The sequence below is a fragment of the Xenopus laevis genome, chromosome 4S (assembly GCF_017654675.1).
Source record: "Xenopus laevis strain J_2021 chromosome 4S, Xenopus_laevis_v10.1, whole genome shotgun sequence".
Lineage (NCBI taxonomy): Eukaryota > Metazoa > Chordata > Amphibia > Anura > Pipidae > Xenopus > Xenopus laevis.
The window spans coordinates 18,852,620-18,879,405 of NC_054378.1; the positions used below are offsets into that span (position 1 = coordinate 18,852,620).

The following is a 26,786-nucleotide window of genomic DNA, read 5'->3' on the forward strand; positions in this document are numbered from 1 at the left end:
TACAGAAATGTTAATTTTATACATGGCATTTGTTACACTGCAGGGATTTATCACAAAAACACAATTATTTTAGAATTCGGTTTCAATAAGAAAAACATAAGAAAAACCCTTCGGTAATAAAATTAGTCGCAATTCTCTGAATGTTAAAGGCATTAGTGACTTGGCGACGGTGCAGAACCTCAGTAGCAGAGAAGGTGTTTGGAGCTGAGTGGACCAGGCAGTTCTGTTCCTGATTGGACACAGTGTATGTGATATCACAGGTCTGGGGGGTCCCTGGGAGTCCGTCTAAATCCCACCCAATGATCCGCGGGGGCGTTAGCTAGAGCTCAGATTAACAGAGTTTACGATTTCATTTTCTCTTAACTGATGTAACTCAGAAACTCAGACGTTAACAAACCTAAAGCCACACCGTTAGTCCTGCACCCTACTTTTTTGTTCTGGCACCCTTGGGTGCTAGTCTGTACTGGGGCTCCTCTTCTCTTGCCAAGACTTTTCTCTTTGCTCCAGTTCTCCTTGGGTGAATGACGCTGGTCCCCAGTTTGTCACAAGCCCCGGATTCTTTGAACCTAAATTGCACATAGAGGAAATCAGATTTAAAAGGTGGCGCTATTCTATTGTTTCCTATAGGGGAAAAAAGGCAAAATGTGGTACTGCAAATATCAAACTCGTAAAGGTTTCAAGAAACCTCAAAATCTTCCAAGCTCAATTTCTCACCCCCAAACACACCCATTTCACCAACCTGGTTGTATTAGTCGCATTAACCCTTCATGTTGCAGTACTTTGTCTTTCCAAGATCTGGTCTTGCTGGTGGCCTCCTCTAGATTCTTTGACACTTGCTGCAAGTAGGATAGTTGCACAATATTATCACCTGGCAGTCATATTGGCCAAAATGTGTTAATATATGGTGACCCATGAGGTTCAAGTCATGATGCATGGAGGAAGGGTTAGTAGAGGCAGTAGGGGACCCACAGGTACCAAGGTTCAATTTATGGACCACAATAGGGGCTTGTGGGGGACATGTGGAATTTGGGACGGTGGGGAACCTGGGTTTAGTCTTATGAACAAGTATGCTATAAACATGTATTCATTTAATTGGGGCCTCATTCTGCTTAGCTGGCTCTATGATTTCCAATAGCGGTACTGAGGCTCTCACCTGGTACTGCTCTAGCGCCAGAATCCGTTCCTTCTCCAGCTGCTCCAGTTGCTGCATGGCATCCTGCAGAGCCTTCTCCTTCACCTCGCGGATCTGCTCCAGCTCCTTCTTCTCCGCCTCCGTCATTTTAATGGCCGCCTCCTGCTCCTTATGGAGCTTCTCCAGCACTTCTCTCTTGGCTGCCTCTTCTTCCAGAAGCCTGCACCCCAAACTCATGTCAGTAACTTTCATTATATCTGTAATCTATTTATCTATCTGTCATCTATTGGTCATCTATCAATATGTCATCTACATATCATCTATCTGTCATCTATCTAGAAATCTGTTGTTTATATATCATCATTTATCTGTCATCTATCAATCTATTTATCTGCCATCTATCTGTCATCTAACAATCTCTTTGAGATCTATCTGTCATTAATATATCTATATGTTTGTCATTTATCAAGCTATTTATCTGTTTGTCTGCCTGCCTGTCTGTCTGTCTATCTATCTATTGCCACCCACCTGTCAGTGTATTATACAGCCTAAGGGCAACAATAACTAACATTGCACCAATCCCTGGGTCAGTCCCTCCCCCAGGGTTATAGAAACAGGAGACCTGGATTACCATGAGTTAAGTATTGTTTTGTTTTTAGCATTAGTGGGTTTGTTGTGAAACAAGTAAAATAAGATGGATTCAGTATTTGAAATAAGAAGCTAAAGCCCAGTCAATAATCAATAAAAGAGAGGGCTTGGGAACAAAACCCCCTCTACTCTTCTACAGTATAAAGTCAATTTCATGAAGTCCTGTTATTCCACACTAGGTGGCGCCATTACCCTACAATATACAAAGAACTGTAAGGACCTCTAATTGGGCAGCCAATATAAATATATATAAATATTGAGCAAAAAAACTCCAACACTTAAAGATAGTGTAACCGCCCGAGGGTAACTGATGCTCATAATTATGTAGAGCAGATGATTTCTCATGAAAAAAAGCTTTGGACACAATAGGGTCAGCGATAAGATTGGCAAATACACATGATGTCAAAAACATAAGCCATGATGACAAGTTCTGCTCTGATTTGAAATGACTGTAACGTGTATGTAGCAGGGAACTTGTGAATTAATTCTGAGCACTAATCATCTGTGATTCATTGTGGGTGATGAGGAGTGTACATGTGCATGAGTGAGCGTACATGAGTGTGTACAAATGTGCTTGAGTGTACACAAGTGTCTGAGAGTGTGCATTACTGTGTCTGAGTGTGTAAATGTGCTTGAGTGTGCATGAGTGAGTGTACATGAGTGTGTAAAAGTGTGCTTAAGTGTTTGTGAGTGTGTACAAGTGTGCTCATGAGTGTGCATGAGTGTGTAAGAGTGAGTGTGCAAGAGTGAGTGTGTAAGAGTGAGTGTGTAAGCGTGTGTGTGAATGTGTAAGAGTGAGTGTGCATGGGTGTGTAAGAGTGAGTGTGCATGAATGTGTACGCGTGTGTATGAATGTGTTTGAGTGAGTTTTATATGTTGTTGTTTGGAGTTAGTAAATCCATCACATATATTACAGATTAGACCTTTATCTTGGGTACAAAGTGTGCTGCTGCTATTTCTGTCTCCAACACAGTCACTGAAATACACAAGGTCCATAAATCTGGTGCTGTTCCTGGGTCCGGTCATTAGGAAGCAGCAGTTGGATGACCTCAGCCAAAAACCTGCCCCATTTGCTATGGACACTTTAGTGTAAGTCGCTATTAACTGAAAGTGTTTGATTTCACCAATCAGAAGAAAGGAGCAGAGAAACGCAGCCAATAGATGGACAGGAGAAGAAGTCCATACCGTGCCTGATGGAGCCTGGCGTTCTCCTCCTCTTGACGCGCCTGCTTCTCATCATCCAGCGCCTCCTGAAGCTTCCGGTACATTTCCTCCAACTCCCGGACACGAATTAGATTCTGTTGTAGTTCATTCGATTTCTGTGCAACCTGTGCTTCCATTTGCCGACGGATCTGTTCAGATTACAAAAAGACACCTTAGCTTTACCCGCCATTGCCCAGGCCAGTCCCTGCCAGGGGTGCTGAGATACAACATGGTCGGCAGCCTCTAGTAAAATGAATTAGCACCCCTGGGTGGCTTATGTATATTTCTGGGGCACAAGGGATCTATTTACCAAAAGTTCTCGTTCCATTTCTGTTTGGAACCGGTCCTGTAACTGCGTTTGCGTCTCCTGCCGTTTGCGCTCTTCTTCCATGGCACGAGCCGCAGCCTCCCTCAGTTCCTGGTAAAACAAAAAGAAAATTTTTGGATTTTTGGCTCAATAAAATGAAGAACACAATTTGGCTCATTTATGAACCCACGTGGCGTGTGCAAAGTGTAATTGTGAACACAAGTCACCGTCTAATATACCTGGAGTGCACTGAATTCTCCCACAACTCAAGCGAACTTGTGGCCACATGAGGGGCAGCTGTTTCTGGTGAAATTTTGCCCGATTCGTCCTACTTGTCAACTTGAAGATAATGGTAGCTGACCAGCACCGCAAGTTCTGTCCAACGTCTTCCATGATGTGGCCAAACTCTCGAAATAGTCATAACGAGAAGTCTATAGGGGCGCATAGGTTGACCAAGGGACATATAGCTGCCCTGGAGGGTTACCAGGCAGGCTGTGGGCCTCCAACTGGACAACCTGTAGTCTGGCACCCCACACAGTCTCTTAGAATTTTCATTAGTGTGCCAGAGTGTTGTCTGAGTTTCCAAATGATGTCAATAATATGAGATATAATGGTGCTTAAGGCATTTCATCTCGGTAACATTTCCAAAGAATAGTCTATGACAATCCCTCTGCTTGTGGCAGATATCATTAATTAAAGGTGAGTATAGGTATGTGAGCAATGAGCAGAGCCAGTGTCAAAGACTTTTCTCATAGACAAAGAACCCCATCCACTATTGCTTTGCTCTCACCTTCCTCGTGACTTCTAACTCCTGCTGCTTGGTCTCATTGGCCAGCTGTAGCTCCTTCATCTTCTTCTCCATTGCCTCTTGCTCTGCCAGCAATTTCTTCCGCAAAGCCCTTCGTTTCTGACGAGCCTCCTTGTGTGGTGGAGGGAGTTGGAACTTGCGCAGATTGACCACTGTCTGTATGGCTGCAGGAGATCAGGCAGGTAAGATAGGTCAGGCAAGGTAGATAGGTCCAAACAAGAAGACAGACAGGGTCTTTGGGAACCACCCTTCAACATTTCCATGTCCTTCTAATCCTCCAAATTAGCATTAGTGGATCACCCCCAACCTTTTTTACCCATGAGCCACATTGAAATGTAAAAAGAGTTGGGGAGCAACACAAGCATGAAAAAGGTTCCTGTTGGTGCCAAATAAGGGCTGTGATTGGCTATTTGGTAGCCCCTGTGTGGACTGATAGCCTACAGGAGGCTCTGTTGGGCAGTACACCTGTTTTTTATGCAACCAAAACTTGTCTCCAAGTCGGGAATTGAAAAATAAGCAGCTGCTCTGAGGCCACTGGGAGCAACATCCAAGGGGTTGGTGAACAACTTGTTGCTTGCGAGCTACTGGTTGGGGATCACTGTCCTAGAAGTTATAGATGTTCCTTGATTAATAACCAAACCTCTAAACTTATATTTTATTTGCAATAGGCTTGCAAATACTTCATAAGACCAAAGGTAGACAACTGAATGGATCTTTGCCCACTGTGGCTCTCCAAGTGGCTTCCCAATGGTTGAGGGTCTCTGCAGGCCCACCAGGAGAGGAATGTACCCAATCTTAAAAACCCTACAGCTTTATATGTGACCAACCATCAAAATATATTAGCTGGGATGGTCATCATTTAGGCACCACACATGGACCAATCAGCTACCAACTTATTGGTCTGTTATCCGGGTCATGATATACGTTATGTAGTAGAAATAAGTCTAAAGCAACTAGACTTTCTTGAAATTATTTCACCACTCATCCGAGGGCTTCTTCAGTTCTTAAGGGGCCATTTTCATGAAAACGGATAAAGTCCAAATGCTTTAGACTTTTTACTACTGGTGGGCAAGTTGGGCATCTTCTTCATCCAGACATGCCAACTGTGACCAACTCCCCACCCCCATACAGTCACTGTGGTTACTTCCTTCAGCCATATCATTAAAAATATGGGACAACTGTGCTAAGTATGACAGGAATTCTGACTGAGTAACGAACTCATGACCTAGTGTCCAAGAACCTTCTCTCAATACACTTGTATCCCTCATTCCAAGTATTTGTTTTTCCTCTATTTTACTCTGTCTGGAAATTATTATATTTGATTAGACAAAGATGACTCTGGCTCTGAATGGTGAACAAGTCAATGGAAGGGGAAAAGTTTAAAGTTGTAGGTTAACATCTGTAAAACCAGTCCTACTCATGTACCATGGGATGTATTGGACACCCAGTATGGGCTCTGCAACCATATATGTGTCAAACCTTAGAACTACCACCCTAGAACACCATGGATGGTAATTGTTAGAAGCTTTGAACTTCACCAGCTAAGCTGACTCAATACCTGGTTTCCAACTCACCTTGAATCCACTCTTGCTTTTTCTTTTTATCTGAAGCACTGATTTCGTAACTTTTCTCCAAACATTTCACAACAAAGAGGCACTTTCTCCCGTCTTTGTCTGGCAACGACTAGAGTAACATATAAGGGAAATTATTTTACTGCTTTATTGACCCACTGGTTTTGAACCCCTGATATAGAAAGATGAGGGTCTCTTGAGTGATCCTGCTATCAAAAAGCCAATGGGGTTGCCACAGCTCTAACACTTCCCATGCTAGCCCTGAAGATCCATTTAGCTGTGTTGCTATTTGGATTAGTTTGGTATGGTCAGAAGTGATGGGTGGTGTGAAACAAGGCATCACTTGACATTATACTCATTGGCTCCTGCATTGTATTGTTTTGAAAAATGAGATGGGGAGTTGATGGAAACCCAAGTATTATATCATAGAAATGCCCAAACAGATGTATTTAAAGAGGTTATACATTATTAATCAAAGCCATGCTTAGGGGGGAGAGAAATTAGGGCCCCCTATTTAGATACCAATTGGGCACTCTATACCCCTTAACTCTCCCGAGGACATGTTCTATTGCCCCTGTTAGTCTTAATATTTGGAACTTAATAAGTTGGCAGAAGTGCAAGATGGATACAGTAGAACACATTTGGAACAGTAGGACAAGATGAAGACAGTAAGACAAGATGGAGACAGTAGGACAAGATGAGGACATTAGGAAAAGATGGAGATAGTAGGCAAAATGGAGACAGTAGGGCAAAATTGAAACAGTAGGGAAAGATGGAGACAGTAGGGCAAGAGGACAGTAGGGCAAGATAGAGACAGTATTGCAAGATGGAGACAGTAGGACAAGATGGAGAGAGTATTGCAAGATGGGGACAGTAGGACAAGATGGAGACAGTAGGACAAGATGGAGACAGTAGGACAAGATGGAGACAGTAGGACAAGATGGAAACACTGATGGCACTTGTAGGAAAAAATTATAGCAGTAGAGCAAAGCAACAGTAGGTGGGGCATTATACAGAGCATATTACTACCATGTGACCATTGTTACCTCCACACAGCAATTTTCATCCAGAATAACTTCTCCTTTTTTGTCCTTCAGATCCTCACTGCAGTAGTACGTTACTATGTTTGGCTTCAGCACAAACCAGCGCTCAGTCCAGTTCTTCCTTTTGTGCCCTTTTTTACACAAATATCCCTGAAAAGAAAAAAAAATTAGATGGATAAATAAAATAAAATCATGGAAGATGCCCTTTCAGTTGCCCTCAGCTCTGGCACAAACTTGAGCCAACCAAGCAATATTCAGGTAACTGGGTTGGGTTGCTAAAGGGTACGGCATATGATTAGGACTAGTTGGTCAGTGTAGATGCTCCTGTGTATAAACCCACAGAGCAGATATTGACCCCAACAGAATATGAAGCCTTGGAAGATCTACAGGGCACTCTATACAGTCCAACCAGATTGAATAATCCTCATAAAAGGGTTCTCGGGCCCCAGTATTTCGCATATTCGTATTCCAAAGTCACCTGAAGTTTCCTCGTGAGGCAACTTCGGGCGACTTCGGAATACGAAGCGCCGTGTGTGCCATGCCGCAGGCAACTTTCCATTATTGCCGGCGCAAGACAGCGGGAAGTCGTTCGGGGAGATTGAAAGCCGCAAAGACGAGGCAATTAGTCGCCAGGCAACTAATTCTCCCCGAATTGCCCAGTGTGCCCTTACCCTAAAAATTTGCCTAAGTTGGTAACATTTTGGAAACTGTATCTGTGGTTCATCAATTACTTACATTGTATCTTTTTACCTTTCAAATAACTTCTGAATATAAAATTATTTCAAGGGAAAGGTAAATTAAGTAGTAGGGAAAGTGTAATTGTTTTTGTAGCCTGCTTCACTCTGCACGTTATAATTGCCTTACCTCGTAAAATTGCTCAATGAATTGCTTTACTATTGGACTTATGGATCTAGATGGACTTTTTTTGCAATTGGACTTTTTTTCACGTGAGGCAACTTCGGGCGACTTCGGAATACTTGTTGACTCATATGGTTTTGGTATTGGCTCAGTACATGGCAAGTGGTGGCATGCTAAAATGCACTCCTAGTTATGAGACTCACTTACTAAGATGTACAGCTCTCCATGTTTTTCCCCCACCATACATGCAGTGTTTTCCAACTTGTCATATGCTTTAGGAAATGCCTATCCTTTCCACTTAAAATTTAGACATTTTGGACCAAAATGTGCTTGTTTGCAAACACAGCAGCTTGGTCTCCTACCATAGACACCTGTCAGTCAACCGGAAGGTCTAATGTATTTCGGTTAATGTTGGGGAGAGACCAGATTGCCGAGAGCAACTGCAGTACCTCCCTTCCACCATCTACAGAAGCTGGACAGTTCCCATAGGACTGCAACAGAACAGCGCCACCTATTATTTTGTGCTACAGATAAGACACTGGTCAACTATTTCCATCAGCCATGATGTCCTTACCTGCTTCAGAATGTCCAAAATGAGCTCATTAAAGACTTCGTTGATGGCCATGGACACAGTGGCATGGTCAATGCCTTTGCTGAACTGACCACTGCCAATGAGCTCAATCAGTTCCCAGGCAGAGAGGCCGTTCTGCTTCTTGTCCAGCGCCACCTTGTAGTCCTCGAACAGGGCCTGCTGCCAACCTCCTCCCATGGCTTCAGTCAGCTTCTTCAGCAAGTACTCGATCTGCAACACCAACGGGCGCCAGTTAGTCCTTATTCCACCTGAAGGAAATCTTTTAAAGGGGAACTCTGCCCCTAACAAATTTTATTTGCATAATAACATGGCACAATTGGCATATGCCCTGGCCATCAGAGGGGCACCTTTGAACAGCAATGTCCTCTGGTACAATTACTTATCAGTGGCTTATAAGCTTGAACAATGGCTGCCAAACCTGCTGCCCTCCAGCTGTAACACTGCCCCCTGCTGTTTAATGGCCGCCAAGAGGCATGAGAGGCGCATAGGGACATAGTCACATTCACAACAAACAACCTGCTGTCTGTCAACTGCTGATACCATAAGAAAGGGAAATGTCTGAACTTGACAACAGTTCATCGCAGAGAAAAATCAGATGTAACAGCAGATAAGGCAACTCCACCCACAGCCAGTTAAAGTGACAGCTTTCTAGAAACTGCCAGTTACGACTCCTAGCACCCTAGAGACTGCCTGAGATACTCAAAATAGTATTTCTTTAAAAAGGGGAAATGTTTTCCTTGTTTCTAACTATCATGGAGCACAAAGAGCCCCCTGGTTGGCATGGAGTTGGCAGAATGGGCAGACTGACATTGCCTAAATCCAACTGGAAGGGTAAGAGTTAAGCAGGGCGGCCATGTTTTTATACGACATGTTCCTCATATAAAGTTGTGCGATGTCACTGCTCCAGTTATATCAGGGGAAACACAGAATGATGGGCGGGTGGGTGTTTTCTTACATTTACAGTACAGGGTGCCCCCCACCCCCAAGGACTGGAAGATCAGGGAGAAACATCAGGAGCATCATAGGTGATATAAGAGAGTGCGCCAGGAGAGATGCGCCCATATGGCTCCTGATATAAAAGAAATGAGAAGGATCTAAAGGGGAAGTGAGATGCCAGCTCAGTTCTGTGTGCCCAATATGATTCCACCTCAGTCAGGCACTCACTGTGACTCAGTGTAGGATTTTCTGGTAACACACCAGCTTCCCCTGCCTCCTGTCCCTAAACTCTCTGCCTCCTGCCCCTAAACTCTCTGCCCCTAAACTCCCTGCCTCCTGCCCCTAAACTCTCTGCCCCTAAACTCTCTGCCTCCTGCCCTTAAACTCTCTGTCCCTAAATTCTCTGCCTCCTGCCCCTAAACTCTCTTCCTCCTGCCCCTAAACTCTCTTCCTCCTGCCCCTAAACTCTCTTCCTCCTGCCCCTAAACTCTCTGCCTCCTGCCCCTAAACTCTCTGCCTCCTGCCCCTAAACTCTCTACCTCCTGCCCCTAAATTTTCTGCCTCCGCCCCTAAAACTCTCTGCCTTCTGCCTGCACTAGCGGAGACCTGAAAAACTTAAACCCCATGAAAGTCATCTCCTGGCAACAGGCACTGGCATTAGAATGAAATCATTTTGTTCAGACTCATGACCAGCAGGGATGTCAGACAGTATGGCAGCTTCCGCCTGTAACTTACCTCCTCGGGCACAATAACCAGTGGGAATTTTTCTTCTGACAAGTAATTGAATATGGTCCACACTTTGAAGGCGCTGTCTTCACTGATGTACAGGGGGGTGTTGGGGAGGTGTTTCTTTGCACACAGCGTCCAGCACATCTTATTAAATTCCACTTTGTTGAAACCTTCTTGAACCTTCATAATGGGAAAAACAATGAACATCTGAATTACTGGCATGTTTACTGGAACACATAGGGACCCCCCCCTCCTCACACACACTGTTATCAGCCCACTAGCACAGCGAGAAAAACAGCACCCCTAGTGGTGATCTATGGTGTTCTTGGTTTTGTCTAACTCGCCTTCAGGCTGGGCCCCCTTAGCTCATAATAAGGTTACAGATATATAGAAACATTGGGGTAACATTGGGGTAACAGTCATCCTGCTATAGTTCCAGGGGTACCCAGGGCACAAATAAACACTCACCCCAAATCTCCCCCTAACTGACCTTCAGACTGGATTCCCTTAGCTCATAACAAGGTTACAGATCTATAGAAACATTGGGGTAACAGTCACCCTGCTATAGTTCCAGGGGTACCCAGGGCACAAATAATGAAAAATACAGATTTTTAGCAAGGCCGACTCCTGAACATATTGAATAAAGTTTATATAAAAGTCTTGCTAAATATATTTCTATTTCCCTGCAACATACTGAGCTCATTATTAGTCAGAACTGAGATGACATTTCCTACAAACCACAAAGGACACAAATGAGTGTAAGTCCTGTTTGCCAAAAAAGCAGTAAATAATAGTGATAGTGGCTATAGGAGGGGCTGTCCTGTACTGTAACTGAAGGGGGTTGAGTATTTGCCCTTACGGGGTAGAAGGAGGTAAAAGTCTTCCCTGACTATGACTGTAGGAGACGAGAGACACCCCACTGAAAATAGGAAGAGAGGGCAAGGGTATAAAAGAAGGGACATGAGCAGGAGTAACTGGAAGCACCAGCGTGCAAACAGAACATTTATGTCCCCTCTGCCCCCCAATCATGTTCTCCTGTAAATCTGGGAGAAGTGCCAAGGGACACAGAGGGAGGGTGGCTAAACAACAACCTCTTTGTAAAAGGAAGAGACACTTCCCTTCTTCCTAAAGCAATAATTTATTTGCAACTCCAACACAGGGGGGGGGGGGGAACCTTCTTAGCAACATTGGCTCAAAATGCATCAAAAAAGCCCCACCATCCCATTGTCATTCTAATTTGGTTAATGCGGCCGGGCAGCTGAATCGGACTGTGACTAGCAAGTCAATGACGTCTACTGGACCACTTAGCCATTCTCACAGTCATTACTGGGGAGTGAATATCAGAACCCAGCCTGCAACATCTTAGAGCCTCCATTCCTGCAGAACCTCTCCTGCTCTTAAGTCCTTAGGTCTTGCACAGATCTGATGCTCTTCAGTGATCAGTTTCTGTAGAAACTCTTACTTCTTAAACTTTTAGCCTCTATTATATAGAAGAACCCGACTGCACAGAGCCCTAGTCTCAACTGAACTGAACCCCTGTGGGATGATTGGACCCCCAACTATGAACCTGATCCCCAACATGAGTGCCCAACCTCACTAATACTCTGAATTGAAGCAACTCCCAGGAACAATGTTTCATCATCTAGTGGCAACCTTGGCAGAAGAGATGGGGCAGGTGCAGCACCAAAGAGAGGGGCAGCCAAATTGAACCCTTTGGGATAAACTGGAGCCCCTGACTATGAGCCTGATCCCCAACATCAGTGCCCAACCTCACTAATCCTATTGTTGCTGAATGGAAGCAACTCCCAGCAACAATGTTCCAGCATCTAAAGGGAACCCAATTACCAAGACTAAATGAACTGCACTAGGGGAAGTTATTCTTTGGTGCACACACCTCTAACTAAGTGATAATGTTGCAATTAGCTACCACAGTTATGACTATGTCATGCATGGGGTTTGGATTACTGCTACTTTCTCCAAAAAATAGGAAACAGCCACTAATAGCAACATCAGCATTTTGTTATGCAAAGAAATCCGCATTCTCCACCAATATTGGGGCCTCCTAGGGACCACCAAAGAACCAGACAAAAGGGCCCTATCTCACAGCAATCAGAGTGGCAAATATTATAGAAGCCTATGGTGGAAAAACAGAGAGGGCTAATGGGAACTTACATACGCCACCACTGCCAGGCCCAGTGGGTAGTTACGCCAGTGCAGATGCTCTAGGAGGCCATTCCAACAGTGTTCTTTACATTGCTCTGCACAGCTGGGGTCCCGGGTTCTGATTTGACCAGGGAACTATCTGTGCCAAACGTGTAGTGGCCACTTATCGAATGGAAGGCAATGTGCAAAAAAACAACTTATAAAGCAATGAGTGTCTTGCAAGCTCTTCTGCAGCAGGGACTGACGTGATTGATACACCTCATTTGTGCAGTATGGGAATGTGATGTCCCTATGGGAATGCAGGCTAATCATACATTCTATTGGACAAGCACATGAGAGAACTCAGAGGAAAATGATCATAGGGTGACGTTTGCACCGCACAAAAGGAGCCATGTGCCGGATCACTTTCCCAGCAATGAGTTACTTTATATAAGCACAATAATAAGTGTATCCCTATAAGGAGCCAAGTTTATCTCCCCTGGAGTGCAGCTATTGTGCATTTCCCTGGCGACGTCACTATCCCATTGTTCTGCCACCAGTCTAATAATTTCCACCCTGGTGCGTGGAGCATGGCATAAGAAGGGTTAAATGGAGGTTTTGCTAAGTGCAGCTAAGGATCTGGCTCCAGTTGCCAAACAAAGGAGGGATCTGGAGAAGAGATTCTATCTCGCCCAGCCGTCGCTATAAACTGCCTTCCCCATTGTGACATCACTGTGTTTATTGAAAGGCATGGCATGGTATATGGCGTCTGTGCCCAAAAAGGGGAACTGCTGAAATGAGTTAAACCTTTGCCTTAAGGAATGGCTGTCAGTGTCACTAATCACTGGGCCCCATTGCAGTGGTCATATTTCATATTCAGAGAGATATTTAACCATAAATTCCAAAGCAGTGACATCATGTTAATCTATATTATACCACTGACCTAAACTTTCTGTTTCTCCTTTTTCATCTTCAAAAAGACAGACGTCCCCCCCCTGCCCCGAATCTCTCCCACAATCATTGGGAACCTGTACCTGAAAGATATTTACTTACCTTGTCCAGGATGAATTTGTTGAGATAAGGCATGTACCCCTGGTTGGACACCGGACCCAAGTCATTATCTCCAAAATGTTCCTCCAAGGCCACCGGATCATGCGGGACGTTAAGTAATGTGCAGAGATTGTGGGACAGAACCTGGGGAACAATAAATAAGTAGGTTTTAGCAAAAAAAAAAATAATTGCTGAATTGTGCTTAGTACAGGGGAATACCTATGCTGCCATAGTTTTATGGTATCTTTCTGTACAGACTATGAGCAACCTTAGGGGACTGCTCCTGCTGAATTGTGCTTAGTACAGGCCTATAGGGGAATACATATGCTGCCATAGTTTTATGGGATCTCTCTGTACAGGCTATGAGCAAAACTTAGGGGCTGTTCCTGCTGAATTGTGCTTAGTACAGGGGAATACCTATGATGATGCCATAGTTTTATGGTATCTTTCTGTACAGACTATGAGCAAACTTAGGGGGCTGTTCCTGCTGAATTGCGCTTAGTACAGGGGAATACCTATGCTGCCATAGTTTTATGGGATCTCTCTGCACAGGCTTTGAGCAAACTTAGGGGTCCGTTCCTGCTGAATTGTGCTTATTACAGGGGAATACCTATGCTGCCATAGTTTTTTGGTATCTCTCTGTACAGACTATGAACAAACTTAGGGGGCTGTTCCTGCTGAATTGTGCTTAGTACAGGGGAATACCTATGCTGCCATAGTGTGGGTTAAAGGAATCCATTCTCAGCCCATGGGAACAAAAGTTGGTTATAGTGACTGTCCTCAATCCCCTGCACCGAGTCCTGACACTGCTTGGCACACTGGCAGATGGGCAGGTAAAGGATTGGGGAAATAATAACAATGTCAGACTAAATCTGCCCTGTTCTTTATGGCAAGCTTTTCCTGTGTTTAGCAGTAAATAACCAAAAAGAATTTCAAAAGGGGAAGTTCAGCATATCATTTAAAAAGAAATGACAGAATGTAGATCTCATGTGCCAGATGGAAATTTGAATATCCCCCCCCCCAGGCAGGAAATCCCCAGTAAAAATCATATTCTTTAGCTTTAATCTCTAAAAATTAGATTGCTATTAAAAGCAGTGTCTGTCTTCTTATTGTCTCTTCACTGCTGGTTCTGACTCCTGAAGCAATGTAGCAGAAGCTAATAGACCTGGAGGAGTGCTGTGGAGTAAAGTACCCCAGGCCAGCAGGTTTTTTTAAAGAAGAGGTGAACCAGCCTGAGGAATAAAGGTAGTGATTTTGGTTACTGGGGTCCTTAAAAAATGTGCACCCCCTTCCCAGAGTTTTAGGCATTGCTTGTCCTTTAAGTAGCTAAAGAATACACAGTCGCATCAGCTAATGACATATTCATTGTCTCAAGACCAGTTGAATATCCACTGTGCAGTTGGTCGTATTTAAAGTCAAGGGGCATTTACAGAGCGTGAGATTTAAAGCCAGGAGCAGTTTCTGGGTATGGGGGGGGGGAGCAGGTGGTGGATGTTGGGCTGCCTTCCACATGTGCTTTATATTCATTTAACTGAGCACTAAACCCACTGACTGGAACAGCCAGGTTTCAGGAAATCACTTGACTCCCCAGTGATGCAGAAAGCCGCCGCCCCCACCCCTGGTGACTGTGTGCGTAATTAACCCTATCAGTGCCGCATGTAAATAAAATCTGTCTTTACAGAGCTGTGCAAACCAAGGGTTAATATATGCCCACCCCTCACATCGAAACCTGATCCTAGCCAAAAATCTGAAATAGGTATCTAAAAACATTAAGTGGAGTTCCCCTTTAAATTCAGATTAATAGGCCAAGAGCACAAGCAGCAGAGGATGAACAGAGATGGAAAATGAAATTGCAGGTAGGGTTGCCACCTTTCCTGACGGGCTGTGTTGGGGAGGGGCAGTGACATAACAGGGGCAGACCAATCAGGTGAAGTGGTGGATCAATGACATACAAGGGGGCGGGAAGATAATGTCAGGGGTGTGGTGATCACTGATTGGCCAACTGTGGAGTAAATATTGGGGAATCCTGCCCGGTTTTCCTAATGTGGAAAACCGTGCAGGCAGTTTTGACCCAAACAGCCCCTCAAGTCAAAACCGGACAAGTGGCAACCCTAATTGCAGCAAGAGGTATAATTACTCCAAAATAAATTTTTTAGGTAATTGTTACAAAAATAAACCAAAAATGGGTAGGACCCTTATTATGAGAGGGAGGTCAATTGGTTGATGGTAACCGAGAAAAAGCAGAGATTCTCAACTGATATAAGTTCCAGGATGCTGCCACTTTGAAGAATGATTTCACTAAAATTGGAAAACTGGCAAAAGAGGCTTAATGTTTATAAGTGCAAGGTACAAATAAGATAAATGTGAGTTATTTACTTAGTGTGTAGTGTTTTGAGGGTATCCTTAAAGGAACGGTAACACTAAAAATTAAAGTGTATCAAAGTACTTAAAATATAATGTACTGCTGCTTGTATTGGTTAAAAAAACGGCTATAATTTATATAAATAAAGCTGCTCTGTAGCTATGGGGGCAGCTATTCAAATTTAAATATAGCTAAATGGCACAGATTACACAGCAGATAACAGATAAACTCAGTAAAACACCATTATATCCTACAGAGTGTATGGTCTTTCAGTTATATAACCTGGGCCTTTTCTACTTTTTTTCCAGCTTGAATTTGGAGGGGTTGAACTTGATGGGCTTTTTTCAACACAACTTAACTACGTAACTACAGTATGTTAGAGACCCCCAATGCTCTGCCCTGTGCAGATATGACGCATTACAGGGCAATATTAATAATATGTTTGTTGCGTCTGTCCCAGTTCTACACGTCTGCACTTGTGGTAGAAGCAACCAATATACATACAACTCACTGAGTTACAGAACGACATCCAGCAAGGTCAACTCAGCTTCTAGATGATTCACAGGGAAAAAAATCCCAGTCTCTCCAATTTGCCCACGAAATGGAAAAAAATCCTGCCAGGCTCTAACATTGTGTCTTACTAATTCCAACAGCCTCTTCTTCCTTCACTTACTAAAAAAAGTATCCGACCCTTCCTGAAATTTCCTACTGTATCTGCCAGTACAGTTACTGCTGTGAGAGACTGAAGGCCAGTTAGGGGGAGATTTGGGGTGAGTGCCTATTTGTGCCCTGAGTACCCCTGGAACTATAACAGGGTGACTGTTACCCCAATGTTTCTATATATCTGTAACCTTGTTATGAGCTAAGGGGGCCCAGCATGAAGGCCAGTTAGAGGGAGATTTGGGGTGAGTGTTTATTTGTGCCCTGGGTACCCCTGGAACTATAACAGGGTGACTGTTACCCCAATGTTTCTATATATCTGTAACCTTGTTATGAGCTAAGGGGGCCCAGCATGAAGGCCAGTTAGAGGGAGATTTGGGGTGAGTGCTTGTGTCCTGGGTACCCCTGGAACTATAGCAAGGTGAAGAAGAACAATTCAGCGCACTGGTTTTTCGCAGCTGAAACAATGTTCCTACATGACAAAAGCAAAACCATATTTCCCTGCCTTAGAGCCATTCAGGTACTTTGGGGGGACAATCTAGAACACAAGGTACATATTTGGGCAGTGGGGGTGATGATTTTGAGTGAACATTAAAGAAACACATTTGTTTTACACTAAAAGTGGGTTCATGCCGGATTAATTAGCATTAATTACAAGACAGTTACCTATTATTACAGACATGGAGACCATACAGGGAGGCAGATAGCATTGCCTGTTGCACAATAATGGCTTTAAGGATAACATTTCCCATGCCAAAAATCATGAGAATACGAAAGCAGCAACATATTCCAGAGCGCAGCACAGATTTGCCCTTTATCCCAGTGAACTGTTACCAGAAAGTGGGTTTTTGGTAGACTTCCAAACTGCAAGAAAATGGTGCATACAAACAACTATGTGCAAACAGATGGGCACAGGTAGGTACCACCACATACCCCTGGGGGACAGTTAAAGGGGCACTTACTTTGAGTTGAGATCTGGAGACACACTGGGTTGTGCCCAATTCCAGGGCAGAGAAGGCATGCCAGATGGGCTTGATCAGCTCCTCTCTCAGTGCCATGACTTTCCTCCAAAGGCACCAAGTTTCCAAATATTTCCCTGCCAGCTCCCTGAGCTGTGTCCCCTCCCACCTATGACTGGGTTCTTTCCTCGAGTCTGCCCAACCCTGGGTGCCTGGCACAAAAGTGCAGGGTGAGGGTGCTCATTCCATCCAGAAAAACACACTGAGCTGAAAGAATCAGCCTGAGGGGTGGGGAATGAGAAACTAAACGGGGGCAGGAGGCAGTGGTACTGGTTATGGGCTCCACAGTAAAATCTTACTAGGGCCCCTATTCATAAACCTCCCCCACCCCCGGCCTCTAAATTCTCCAATAATAACAATATGCACAAGGCCAGTGCTATCTCCTCACCCAAGGTAACTCAGAGCATTCCCTTCTATAGAAATAGAAACAGGGCTGCTGGGCAGGCGGCATGAGTAAAGGTCAAATAAAACCATTGAGATTAAGTGGGTGCTGTTCTGCTGTTTGAGTACAGGGAGAAAGACTTGTTTTGTGAGTGGGGGACCCCATAGAGGTGCTGCATCCCACAGGAGAGGGCAGTGCAACTAATAACCCAACCCCTCTTAATAATGGTAGAATAACAAGGTAACATTCCACAGCACTGACCAATCACAAGGCAGGAACAAGTCATGAGAAGAGAAGAAAGTCTTGTGATAAGAGATAAGCAGCAGAGGTTCCGACTCCGTAATGTAAGTCTAGATTCGTGATCCCCAACCAGTAGCTCGTGAGCAACATGTTGCTCTCCAACCCCTTGGATGTTGCTCTCAGGGTCCTCAAAGCAGGGGCTTATTTTTGAATTCCAGGCTTGGAAGCAAGTTTTAATTGCATAAAAACTAAGTATAGTGCCACACAGAGCTACTTGTAGGCTGCCAGCCCACATAGGGGCTACCAAATAGCCAATCACAGTCCTTATGTGGCACCCCAATCGACTTTTTCATGCTTGTGTTGCTCCCCAACTCTTTTTACATTTGAATGTGGCTCACAGGTAAAAAAGGTTGGGGGACCCCTGGCCTAGATCTAAACATGCTCCATAGTAGTTGAGGTTAAAATAGTACGTGTGTCCATCAAGTTCAACCCCCTAGTCCAAGTCACTCCTATCTGATATACAGGGGTGCTAAGGATTCACATGCACGTGCCCCATTGTTGTGAGTCACCATGTGACCATGGCACCACAGCTGGGAAGAAGATACCAGAGCACCATTTCTCTAGAAAGCCTTTGGGTGCTGCAATGGGGAGCACAGTGGCTCCATTTTCTCTAAGGTTTTTCACTGTCTGACTGACAATAATTATTATACTGTCCATGTGCCCAGCCCAAATCTGCACAAGGGATTCCGAAGAGGTGGAAGAAAACAGTGGGGTCCCCAAGCTGGTTTGTTTTTATAGTAGAGCTGAACCCACCCAGGCTCAGCCCAGTTCTTCGTGGTGAATGGGTTTAGTTGTCCTTTAAACAGAGTCTACAGTCCACCATTTTCTCCCCCTGTAGAGAATCAGTTTAAGCCTCCCTCAAGGCGACATTTCATCAGGGTGATCATTCTCGCCTCCTTACTTGCAGGTTGCTCAGGCATTTCAGGTCAAGTCTATATTCATATATTACCCTCAAGTCTGTTGCACTCTCAAACCCAACTGCTAACCAACACAACCTGGACCAGCTATCAGTGGCCAGTGGTCTATTTGGGGGGCTGAGGTAAAATATCAGTTGAAGCTTTTAGTCATTCTATGCAATTGGGGTGTTGGAGCTCAACTCTGCATGGCAGCTGCCCAGAGCACTAAGATCCATACAAATCCTTATGCCCCGAAGGCAAATCACACAGGGTCAGAAAGGCATAAAATATCATCTTTACAACAGAATTTAAAGCTGCACAGTCCTATAATGGAATGTTTTAATAGAAGAAAAAGTATAATCTTGTTGGATGAGTAGAAAACCTCTCTCACCCTGTAACGGACTTGACCTGGGTGTAAAAACCCCAGGTCCGACACTTAAATGTAGAATTCAAATGAAAGGCGCTGATGAACAATGGGAAAAACACTCACCCGAAGTCTTGAGTGGTCCGGGTGCATCGCCCCGAACCTGTAGCAGGGGGTGTGTGTACTTTCAAGTATAAGAAAATCGGCAAGCACTTCCGGACGCCACTTCAGATAGGTAAAATTCAACTTTTATTTCAATTGCATTAAAACCATACTATCCTCTAGGATATTGCAATTGAAATAAAAGTTGAATTTTACCTGAAGTGGCGTCCGGAAGTGCTTGCCGATTTTCTTATAAAATATCATCTGTTTCATTTGGAAGTCTGTAAAGCAGCATGCACTCGATGAATAGCTGGTTGAACAGTGGTCGGAACCAGCAGTGCAGGATGAGCGCATATCTTTATAAGCAGTGAGAATGAGGTTGAGAATGTGATATTTTTGTTAGTGCTGCCCATTGTAACAAACACAAACCCAGTCCCTGGGCAGAGTCTTCTGCTGCACCCTTTATACAAAATAACAACATTTCCAGCACCAGCTCAATTCACTAACTCGCACGGCCGCATTTCTCTAAAATCTGCCCGACCGGTTGGTCCAGGTCATGCTGAGCTCTGATGTCACAGACACATACCAGCGCACCTCTGGCTACAGGTAGTTAACTCCGTCTCTGGCAGCCAAATGTTCAGGCTTTAAAGGGAATGCAAACCCAAAAATACAATTTCTGCAGAATGAAAGAAAATACCATTCTAAGCAGCTTCCCAATATCCGTCCATTTCTTCTCACTGGGTTTATAACTACGAGTAACTGTCATTGTTATTGGCAGCAGTGTCTGTGCGGCCATTGCTGTTCCCTGCCTTGACGTCACTATTGAAACAATGTTACAGAAGCCGCTGATTGATGGGTGTGAAAAGAAACAGGCATTGGTGACTTGTGCTACATTGTATCAGGAGGCAGCAGCCAAGGACACAAAAGGTTTGTTATATATAAAGCCACGCTAGGGCGACAGTTGCATAGAAACAAATATGGACACCACCAGGTTATCTCATTATGGGGAATGGTCAATGACTTTTAGCATAGTAAGGGGGGGGGGGTGAAGTTTAGCCAAAAAAATGGCTGCATTGTTGGTGTAACAGGTTCACTCATGAACTCTCCCCGGTCCGACAGGAATGTTCTGAGCCTAAGGGAAGAACTTATCCAACAGGCACATAATTCCTTTTTAAAGGAGAGACCTGACTGCTGCTACATTGGTTCAAGAGTCAGAACAAGACCCATTATACTGTTAATGCAGCACTATATAAATAAAAGTATTCATACACTATGGCAGAGATTCCAGCAGTCGTTATAAATAACCTTGTTGAACTAGTGGCCATATACAGATGTATAGTCAGCTTTAGGGGTTCTATTGTTTACACCAGGGCAGCCACTACGTACTGAACAGTTCACTTCACAGGCAGATTGGGTAGCTATGGGGCCAACCTACTTCAAGGGGTTGTTCACCTTTAAATTAACTCTTAGTAAGATGTAGAGAGGGATATTCTGAGACAATTTGCAATTGGTTTTCATTTTTTATTACTGGTGTTTTTTTTGTTATTTAGCTTTTTATTCAGCAGCTCTTGCAATTTCAGCCATCTGGTTGCTAGGGGCCAGATTACCCCAGCAACCATGCACTGATTGGAATGAGAGACTGGAATACAGAGAGGCCTAAATAGAACAAAAAGCAGCAATAACAAGTTTGTATGCTCTGCCCGTTCCTGCACTGCTCATTATTGATACCACTCCCAATGAGGGCAGGGCTGTTCTGTATAATCAGTAAAGAGATTATGAGATTATCAACATGGAACCCACTGATAATTTGCCAGGGAGGAAGAACTGGTTTTAAAGGGTAACTAACCCCAATAGCAGATTTAAGAGAATCTGCTAAACCCAATATCTTATTTTGAGATTTATGTTGGCTGGAGTGGCATTTTCCTGCTATAAATCAACTTAATGATCATCATTTTATTTTTGAACAAGAAAACAAACGTTGAGAATTTGGGCTGAAACCCAATAAAAACAGAAAATACTTTGCCAGAAATACACATACCGGTTCCATTCATCTAAAAGCCACAGGCTACACCCAGAATCACTGTATCGCCTCTTAACCCTTCCCCTGCCCAAAGAGCCTTCCCAAAATAATAACAGCTATCTTCCATGCTGTGCAACACGGGAGGGTGCCAGTAAGTACAGGGCCCTGCACCCACTGTTTCACCTTATCTTGTGCGTCTTGTGCTGGGATATTACACAAAGAGATTAAGTTCCTGGAGATAAACAGCCAGTGCAGGGAAGCTATTAGATATTATTAAAGTATTCATAGCATATTCCACAGTGCTGTACAATAGCAGGGTGTACACCAAACGACTGGCTGATAAAGGAGCCCTGCTCAACAGAGCTTACAATCTAATATATCATTAAAAAGCAACCCAATGCATTTGCTGATGAGGCACAGATCAGTTTTTTGTTGTTTACTTTTAGCTTTCAGAGTTTTTGTAGCAGAGACTCTTCCTCTTTAGGGAATTCCCCTTTCCCACCTACCTCCTGTATTCCGGCTAACTGGGCAAGTAACTGGGCACGAGCCGCTGGGTATGAGGGTGTCCCTATTTTCAAATTCAATATCTTGGGAGAGGGGGTAATGAAATGCAAAGTTTATACCAGCTCTGTTGTTACATCACCTTCATGACATCATCCTGACACAAGCCTGAAAAATATCACATCTATACATCTATAAATACCACAATGGAACCGTGTGTCTCGTACTTGGCCCCTCTGAGCATCTGATGCGTAAATATGGACCTCTAAATACAATCCCAAAGCAACCAATCAGATTTTTGCTTTGAAACAGGTGACTCATTATTACTTGCTGATTGGTTGGCCACTTTGGGAGTAATATAAGGGTTAACTTTTACTGGCACAATAACTGCAACCAATCAGCAATTCATTAGTATTAGCTCTTCTACAAGCAGCTAGATGGTACTTGTCATTTGGATACAAGCCCAAAGCAACCTATCAGCAGTTAGTATCATGATATCAAACAGCTGATTGGTTGCATCTCATGCCATGGCTTTCACCTCTTGCTCCAACTGAACTGAAGCCATAATATATATATATATATATATATATATATATATATATATATATATATATATATATATATATATATATATATATATATATATATATAGTCAGAGATGCATCCCCCAGCATAGAAATATTTTGGGGGGGGGCCTCCTCCACTAAGTCACTAAGGGCCCGATTCACTAACTTCGAGTGAAGGATTCGAAGGTAAAAAACTTCGAATTTCGAAGTTTTTTTTGGGCTACTTCAATCACGACTACGACTTCGAATCGTAGGATTTGAAGTAAAAATCGTTCGACTATTCGATCATTCGATAGTCGAAGTACTGTCTCTTTAAAAAAAACTTCGACCCCCTAGTTTGCCATCTAAAAGCTACCGAAGTCAATGTTAGCCTATGGGGAAGGTCCCCATAGGCTTGGCTAACTTTTTTTGATCGAAGGATATTCCTTCGATTGTTGGATTTAAATCCTTCGAATCGTTGATTCGAAGGATTTAATCGTTCGATCGAAGGAATAATCCTTTGAACGTTCGATCGTACTATCTGCGCTAAATCCTTTGACTTCAATATTCGAAGTCGAAGGATTTCAATTCCCAGTCGAATATCGACGGTTAATTAACCCCCGATATTCGACCCTAAGTGAATCAGCCCCTAAGTGTGAGTGACCCGTGCTACCCATATGCCTCTCTAACCAATATGTCTGGAAGCACATACTTGGTCTGGGACATTTAGCAGGTCCCTGCCGCTCCTCTATAAGTGGCCCCTTCAGTAATGCCTGTTATTAAAGGGATACTGTCATGGGAAAACATGTTTTTTTTCAAAACGCATCAGTTAATAGTGCTGCTCCAGCAGAATTCTGCACTGAAATCCGTTTCTCAAAGAGCAAACAGATGTTTTTATATTTACTTTTGAAATCTGACATGGGGCTAGATATATTGTCAGTTTCCCAGCTGCCCCTAGTCATGTGAATTGTGCTCTGATAAACGTTAGTCACTCTTTACTGCTGTAGTGCAAGTTGGAGTGATATCACCTCTCCCTCCACCCCACCCCCAGCAGCCTAAGAACAATGGGAAGGTAACCAGATAGCAGCTCCCTAACACAAGACAACAGCTCCTTGGTGGATGTAAAAAAGCCAAGTCCCACTGAGACTGATTCAGTTACATTAAGTAGGAGAAATAACAGACTGCCAGAAAGTAGTTCCATCCTAAAGTGCAGGCACAAGTCACATGACTGGGGGCGGCTGGGAAACTGACAATATGTCTAGCCCCATGTCAGATTTCAAAATTGAATATAAAAAAATCTTTTTGCTCTTTTGAGAATTGGATTTCAGTGCATAATTCTGCTGGAGTAGCTCTATTAACTGATGCTTTCTGAAAAAAACATGTTTTCCCCATGACAGTATCCCTTTAACAGCTTCCCATGACAATGTTCTACAATGAAACGGAGGCTCATTGCACAATTCAGTGACCGGTTTGCTAACGTTGCACTATAAGTTCCTCCATAAGTCAATGCCAAAACAACAGGTTTCCTGCTGCGAGCGATGGTCGTGGCTGGTTTCCGAAACAAGGGGCAGATGTTGCATTGCTGCATCATAGTGTGACTATAACCTCAGTCACACATGCTGCCCCGATTTGCTCATTTAAAGGCTCATGTCACACTGGTGATTCAAAATCAGACTGTGTATTGTAATGAAAGGAACAATGAGGGCTGTGCAATGTGCTGTGGGTACACTGAGGGCTGTGCAATGTGCTGTGGGTACACTGAGGGCTGTGCAATGTGCTGTGGGTACACTGAGGGCTGTGCAATGTGCTGTGGGTACACTGAGGGCTGTGCAATGTGCTGTGGGTACACTGAGGGCTGTGCAATGTGCTGTGGGTACACTGAGGGCTGTGCAACATGCCCTAGGGCAGGTAGGACTGTGAGCACTTGAGGCCAAGCAATGCACTTTAATAGCACTTAAGGCTGTACCATAGATAAACCCTCTCACTACCCACGGGCAGTTGCTGTGAGCTAATAGTTTAACCCTCTGTAGGACACACACAAGCAATGTGCATTTATACCAGGAGTATCAGGAACAAACAAATGCACATGAGAATTGCATTACACTTCCTGGTGGCCGGGAATTTCACAAGGAACCTGGCGTGAGATTTAGTGCAAAGTCAGCTGTGGGAATTCACAGAAACCAGTGTCCAGCCCTAGTGCCACAAGGACAGTCATCCGCTCACACTGTGCCAAGTTTAGATAAAAGGAGCAGCATTGTCTCCCAAAGAAGATGACATTGTTGTGGCAAGAAGGAAACACAACAAAATCACATTTGGCTCCTGCGCTTGTGTTACTCAATCACAGCACAACTGCCTCCCTGCCCCAGGGATACTTCCCCTTTATCTCTGACCCGACAATGTCATAGTTCTCAATCAAACCTTGTATGGAGCCACTGGATAAAATCTCTAGCCGTTAGTATCTTAGCCCGAAGCAATAGGGTATTCGACCAAAAAGTATTTGGGGTGCACTCAACACCCTGTATTTTAGAGCAGAGAAAAAATGTGAGAAGATCACTAATCAACTATACTTATTTATACATACTGTAAGCAGAACAACCCTTATCTAGCGAACCATGGATCCCTGTGACTGTGGGATAGCAGGTATATTAGGGAGAGATGGTGTCTATAGTAACAGTGGGATAATAGTCTCTGGGAAGGGAGTGTGACTGTGGGATAGCAGGTATAGTAGGGAGAGATGGTGTCTATAGTAACAGTGGGATAATAGTCTCTGGGAAGGGAGTGTGACTGTGGGATAGCAGGTATAGTAGGGAGAGATGGTGCCTATAGTAACAGTGGATAATAGTCTCTGGGAAGGGAGTGTGACTGTGGGATAGCAGGTATAGTAGGGAGAGATGGTGCCTATAGTAACAGTGGGATAATAGTCTCTGGGAAGGGAGTGTGACTGTGGGATAGCAGGTATAGTAGGGAGAGATTGTGCCTATAGTAACAGTGGGATAATAGTCTCTGGGAAGGGAGTGTGACTGTGGGATAGCAGGTATAGTAGGGAGAGATGGTGTTTATAGTAACAGTGGGATAATAGTCTCTGGGAAGGGAGTGTGACTGTGGGATAGCAGGTATAGTAGGGAGAGATGGTGTTTATAGTAACAGTGGGATAATAGTCTCTGGGAAGGGAGTGTGACTGTGGGATAGCAGGTATAGTAGGGAGAGATGGTGTTTATAGTAACAGTGGGATAATAGTCTCTGGGAAGGGAGTGTGACTGTGGGATAGCAGGTATAGTAGGGAGAGATGGTGCCTAAAGTAACAGTGGGATAATAGTCTCTGGGATGGGAGTGTGACTGTGGGATAGCAGGTATAGTAGGGAGAGATGGTGTCTATAGTAACAGTGGGATAATAGTCTCTGGGAAAGGAGTGTGACTGTGTAGTAGGGAGAGATTGTGCCTATAGTAACAGTGGGATAATAGTCTCTGGGAAGGGAGTGTGACTGTGGGATAGCAGGTATAGTAGGGAGAGATGGTGCCTATAGTAACAGTGGATAATAGTCTCTGGGAAGGGAGTGTGACTGTGGGATAGCAGGTATAGTAGGGAGAGATAGTGCCTATAGTAACAGTGGAATAATAGTCTCTGGGAAGTGAGTGTGACTGAGGGATAGCAGGTATAGTAGGAAGAGATGGTGCCTATAGTAACAGTGGGATAATAGTCTCTGGGAAGTGAGTGTGTTACTTTAGAGGGACAGTCACATTAAAAGAAATTATATTGTTACAAAGAAACATATGTTGCTGTGAGAGAGGCACCAGCACAGACCCCAGCGCAGTACAGTAAGGAGAGTTGGGAGAGACTGATCGGGTGGGAGGGGATCAGGAATGTGCAGGTGGGCAGCAGGGGTGCAGGTTCCCAGGCAGATGCCCCAGGGGGAAGGGGGTGCAGGGGACTTACTTTGAGCTGAGATTTGGACACTTTGCCGCACTTATCCACATCCAGGGCAGTGAAGGCGTGCCAGATGGGCTTGAGCAGCTCCTCTTTCAGTGCCATGACTCCAAATGCAGCAAGTTCCTGATTGCACCCTGCCCCTGAGTGTGTTCCCTCCCACCGACCATGTGATGCTGTTTCTTCCTGAGCCTCTAACCTGCCCTCCCCTGGGTGCCTCACACAGAGTACAGGGTGAAGGTGCTCCAACCCGGCTCAGTGTAGCAGGGAAATGCAAAAATGTACAAAGGAAACAGAGAAACAAAGTAACACAACGTCCCCTGCACAGTGTGTGACTTAGCAAGAGTTTCAACAACACTACACTACTACCCTTTCCTCTATGCTCCCTCTGAGATCCAACTGATACTGAACTACAACTCCCAGAATCCCAAACCTTCAACTCCTCACATGCCTGCCAGTGGCTGCAGATGTACAATTCCCAGCATTCTTAGCCAATCAATCGCCTCCCATTTCAAACAACGTTCCAGCTCAGTGGCTCCCCCCAGCTCTTGTGAACTACGATTCCCAGAATCCTTTACAACCCAAAGTTTTTTTCAGACATGCCTCTCTTATAGTAAGATTTGCATTAAAAAGTGGATTCCCTTGTCAATTGTGAGCATTAATGGGCCCCATCTCCAAAAACATTTTTAGG

General features: G+C 44.2%; 1 protein-coding gene across 2 annotated transcripts; it reads right to left on the reverse strand.

The window, feature by feature from the left end:
* swap70.S (switching B cell complex subunit SWAP70 S homeolog) lies at nucleotides 1-26,514 on the reverse strand. Of its 2 annotated transcripts, none has more exons than XM_018260292.1 (12): nucleotides 26,105-26,514; nucleotides 13,023-13,163; nucleotides 9,834-10,007; nucleotides 8,145-8,372; nucleotides 6,716-6,862; nucleotides 5,673-5,781; nucleotides 4,081-4,262; nucleotides 3,294-3,401; nucleotides 2,966-3,132; nucleotides 1,154-1,352; nucleotides 740-836; nucleotides 1-566 (listed from the first exon to the last, which is right to left on the reverse strand). In XM_018260292.1, exons 1-12 carry the CDS (start codon nucleotides 26,198-26,200, stop codon nucleotides 454-456), a joined length of 1,761 nt encoding a protein of 586 aa, XP_018115781.1. In that variant the 5' UTR covers nucleotides 26,201-26,514; the 3' UTR covers nucleotides 1-453. The 2 variants fall into 2 exon arrangements, with proteins under 2 accessions (XP_018115781.1, XP_018115782.1); XM_018260293.1 differs by lacking the exon at nucleotides 26,105-26,514 and adding an exon at nucleotides 17,004-17,543.
* Between the last annotated feature and the right edge of the window lie 272 nt (nucleotides 26,515-26,786).

Bases quoted from the DNA above. Each gene is read 5' to 3' on its own strand.
- swap70.S (XM_018260292.1), bottom strand. From the start codon at position 26,200: ATGGCACTGAAAGAGGAGCTGCTCAAGCCCATCTGGCACGCCTTCACT. The intron at 13,164-26,104 runs GTAAGTCCCCTG...ATTGTTCCCCAG, and splicing joins TGTCCAAATCTCAGCTCAAA to GTTCTGTCCCACAATCTCTG. The intron at 1,353-2,965 runs GTATGGACTTCT...TTTGGGGTGCAG, and splicing joins GCCAGGCTCCATCAGGCACG to GCTTCTGGAAGAAGAGGCAG.